This window comes from Rana temporaria, chromosome 3 (assembly GCF_905171775.1).
Source record: "Rana temporaria chromosome 3, aRanTem1.1, whole genome shotgun sequence".
NCBI classification, from domain to species: domain Eukaryota; kingdom Metazoa; phylum Chordata; class Amphibia; order Anura; family Ranidae; genus Rana; species Rana temporaria.
In genome coordinates, this window is record NC_053491.1 from 469,492,252 (window position 1) to 469,496,431 (window position 4,180).

The 4,180-nt window shown below is 40.8% G+C and overlaps 1 protein-coding gene across 1 annotated transcript; it reads right to left on the minus strand.

The window, feature by feature from the left end:
* Positions 1-322: 322 nt before the first annotated feature.
* Positions 323-1,369, minus strand: LOC120930961 (olfactory receptor 10A7-like). The gene has a single exon (XM_040342094.1). The coding sequence runs from the start codon at positions 1,299-1,301 to the stop codon at positions 375-377; it is 927 nt and encodes a 308-aa protein (XP_040198028.1). The 5' UTR covers positions 1,302-1,369; the 3' UTR covers positions 323-374.
* Positions 1,370-4,180: the final 2,811 nt, after the last annotated feature.

A 4,180-nucleotide genomic window follows, 5' to 3' on the forward strand; every position in this document is an offset into this window, starting at 1 on the left:
AATTCAAAATTTTCCACCTGTAAATCCCCCAATGTCTAAGACAGGAATTCCCTTTTTTTCCCTTGTTTCCTGTTGTGTCTACTAGATCGGGAGATATCTACGTATCTGGGCACAAATAATACACTTTTAACTTTTTTTACCCTACTGATCCCAATGCATATTATCAAAATGCCAACATTTTGTCTAAATTTCCCAAATTTAGCAGAAATTTGGGGGAAATTAACAATCCTAATTTTACTCATCCCTAGTGAAAACTCATCAGTGAACATCCAAAAGTTTTTTGATAAAAACTAAACTTTATTTAAATTGTATTTGCAGTGTATAAACATCAGAGTCATAATACAGGAACATAAAATTAACTCCACATAATTTCTTTATGTACGGTATATTATCCGTTTAATCCCTATTTGGATCTCATGATTTCTTAAACTATATATTATGGGATTGAAAAGTGGGGTCACCACAGTATACAGAAGAGACTGTACTTTGGTCAGATTAACTGACAGACCTTTAGATGGAATAACATAAAGCATTATTAATGTCCCATAATAGATGCAAACCACTGTCAGATGGGAACTACAGGTGGAGAAGGCCTTTTTTCTACCGGAAGAAGATGTGATCTTCAGGATGGTAATAAGTATGTAGGCATAAGTCACAGTTATGAAACCAAGAGGAAAAAGTGTAACAGGTAGACCCAAGATTAGGTTCTCAAGTTGAATCACTGAAGTATCAGAGCAGGAAAGTTCCAGAAGTGGGGTGGGATCACAGAAGAAATGGTCAATGACATTGGGACCACAGAATTGGAGTTGGCACATTTGGCTGACTGTTATCATGGTCAGAAGAAAAGCAAACACCCAGGACCAAGCTACCAGAAGAACCTGGAGCTTCTGGTTCATTATGAGAAGGTAGCGAAGAGGGTTACAGATAGCAAGGTATCGGTCATAGGACATCACAGTGAGTAGAAAGCACTCAGTAATCGCAGAAGAACCAAACAGGTAAAGTTGAGTAATGCAGCCAGAAAAAGTAATGGATTCCCCATTTTTCAACAAGACCAATAACATGGTTGGAAAGACAACAGTAGTGAGAATGATATCTGATGATGAGAGGTTAGATAAGAAAAAGTACATAGGAGTGTTCAAGTTTCTGGACACCAACACTAAAGCTATGATCAACAGGTTGCCGGTTAATATGGAAACATAGATTGCTAAGAAAATAATAAAAAGGGGAATTTTCAGGTTGTGAAAATTCTGAAAGCCAAGGAGCCAAAATTCTGTGACTGACGTTTCGTTTTTCCAACTCATTTAAAGATAAAGTCAAATAACACAGGACTAGTTATTCATGGATCATTCAGAACTTTCAATTAAAGCATTAGATTACTTGCCTAGAAAAAAAAGGAAAAACGTCAGAAACTGTAACGTAGTCTCATATTAAACTTTCCATCTCATTAACATTGTGGGGTTGATTTACTAAAATTGGAGAGTGAAAAATCTGGTGCAGCTGTGCATTGTAGCCAATCAGCTTATAGCTGCAGTTAATTAAGTTCAATTAAGCTTTGACAGCAAACCTGGAAGCTGATTGGTTACTAAGCAGCTCATTTTGCACTATAGAATCCCGTAAGAGAGCCTATATCCGAATCCGTATAAAAAGTTTATAAGTTACATGTTAAAAGAGTATACAAAAGGGCTAATGCGTTTTCGGCAAAACACCTTGGTCACAGCACAAAAATTAAAATGAGATCCAAAGTATATACAGTATTGTGTGCAGAAAACTCCACCCACCTAGCAAGCATTGAAACAATTGTGCTAATTAATTGTGCACTATAGTTTTTGTAAATCAATCCCTGTGTCTCATATACAATAGTTAATGGGATAGAGAGTATAATAAATAAAAACAATTTAACTATGTTATTATGGGCCAGATCCTCAAAAGAGATACGCAGGCGGATCTGCTGTTTCGCCTGCGTATCCCTGTTTCTATCTTTGGAACTGATCCACAGAATCAGTTTGCAATAGATAGGCAGAAGGTCCGACATGTGTAAGGGACTTACACTGCCAGATCTTAGGATGCAGTACCGCATCCGCCGCTGGGGGCATTTCGAGTCGAAATGCCGCGTCGGGTATGCAAATTAGCACTTACGGAGATCCACAAAGCTTTTCAGCTTTGTTTTTTCTCCGTAAGTATTAGTTTGCAAACGCAAAATTAGGGCTGCTTTTACAAAGTGTAAAGTTAGTACACCTTGTAAAAGTAGACCCTTCTTTCCCGCGACGCTGTTATTTTTTTTTTCTTACATTTTTTTTCCTGCCGTATCTTTTTTTTCCCCCGACGCAACCTTTTTTACCCGGCGCGATTCACAAAACTCTGCGTAACGTAAAACCGCGCAATGCACGTCGGGAAAATGACATCGTGAGCATGCGCAGTACGGCCGTCGCGGGAGCGCGCCTAATTTAAATGGGACTCGCCCCATTTGAATAGGAACGCCTTGCGCCGGCCGGATTTAAGTTACACAGCTGAAAATTTCTAGGTAAGTGCTTTGTGGATCGGGCACTTAGGTAGAAATTTTCCGGCAGTGTAACTTAAATGGGAATTTTTAAGTTACGGTGGCTGGCTGTGGATCTGGCCCTATATTTTTATGAAATTATACAACTGTTTTCACACATTTTGGTCTTATGTTACCTAGTCTTTGTTTTATTCTGAGTAGAGAGCTGAGATGTGTTTGGATACTTTTCTAAAACCATGTGGCCCAGTCTAGAAGGAAGTTGTCACCTCTAATGGGCCAATTATCTGTAGCAGATGAATTCCCCCCAATCACTCTGTAGAAGATTGGACCTTTACAGGTGACTGCTTCTTGCTGGGCTTGGCCATGCTGGTTCGGAAGAGCATCTAAACACACTTGAGCTTATACCCAATTCTAAGTACCCAGAGTCCGCACCCAAAGTTTTTCTAGGCTTATGTAGCTTTAGTATTTAAGAAAGTCCTCTTTGTCCACACACTAGGCTTTAGAAAAAGTAGGAATTCCCTGAAATGCATTGCCATAGGAAGGAACCTAACCCAGAAGTGTTGCCCAGAAGCCGGAGGATGCAGATAACTTCTGTGATGGGAGGGCCCGTGGAACCAAGAATCCCTTGGAGTGGTTGGGAAAACATTGTTTCAGCTCCCCATGCACCTCCTATGTTTTAGGCACCCTGTGTCCATTAGAGGCAGAGGTTGAATGAGAAAAATGATGTACAGCTGTCCATGATAATGTTGATTGTGTCTTCTGAGCTAAAAGACAGCAAGTCTGTCCTGAAAGATCATGCCTCTGAGTCACCTAGGCTGTCTAAACGAGTTCTGGTTACAGTTTGTATTGTCATTCTTGTGTATATATTTATGTGAGATCTCAAATAAAGCAGGCTATTCCTGATGTACTCCAGGACTGGTGTTGTCTGGTTCTTGGGGGTTACTATAGTCAGATCCATTGGTCTTGTGTTCCAGGACTTAGGAAGCGATATACTGACGGAAGCACTCAAACGGAGTGTGGGACACCTTCCACTGCTCAACTGGTCCATTCTCTGCAGCATCCAGTTTCCAGCTCACATAAGTAACCTTGTCAGTGTTTATGGAGGGGTGCTGAAGATGGTTGGTAAAATTAATGCACCAGATTGGTGTGCCCTGTTTTTCTTTTCTCACTGCGCAGCATTGCCCAACCAAGTCTACTTGAGGTGCCTCATAATCTGCATGCTCCCTTACAAGATTGATGTGACCCTCGCTGAAGTAACCCATGGAGCACAGGTCAATCATATATTTTCTGGTGCCTACATTATACATTCTAATATTAGTGAAGGGGCAACCACACTATCAGAGAATAAGGGCTCTTTAATATACAAAGATAGACTAAATGATTGGGTTTATATCTACTTTAAAGTGGAACTATACTCACCTTGGCTCCAGTGATGTGCCGTCTATGAGCTCTCTGCCCAGCTGCTGACATTTTTGGATGGCTGGCTTCCGGGTCCCGATCGCCAGCTGCTGGTATTGGCCAGGTGGGGATGACGTTACTCCAGTGCATGTGTGGGAGCTCAGTCATATTTGGCAAAGGTAGAGTTGCAGGTAAGTAACTTTAATGAAGAAGAGACTAAGCAATTCCTGCCTGTTCGCCCATCTTCAATTCTGGCCTCAAGTTCCACTTTAAGTAGCAATCACT

What these genes read in the sequence shown, in the direction of transcription:
- LOC120930961 (XM_040342094.1), bottom strand. Translation starts at nt 1,301, where the DNA reads ATGAGTTGGAAAAACGAAACGTCAGTCACAGAATTTTGGCTCCTTGGC.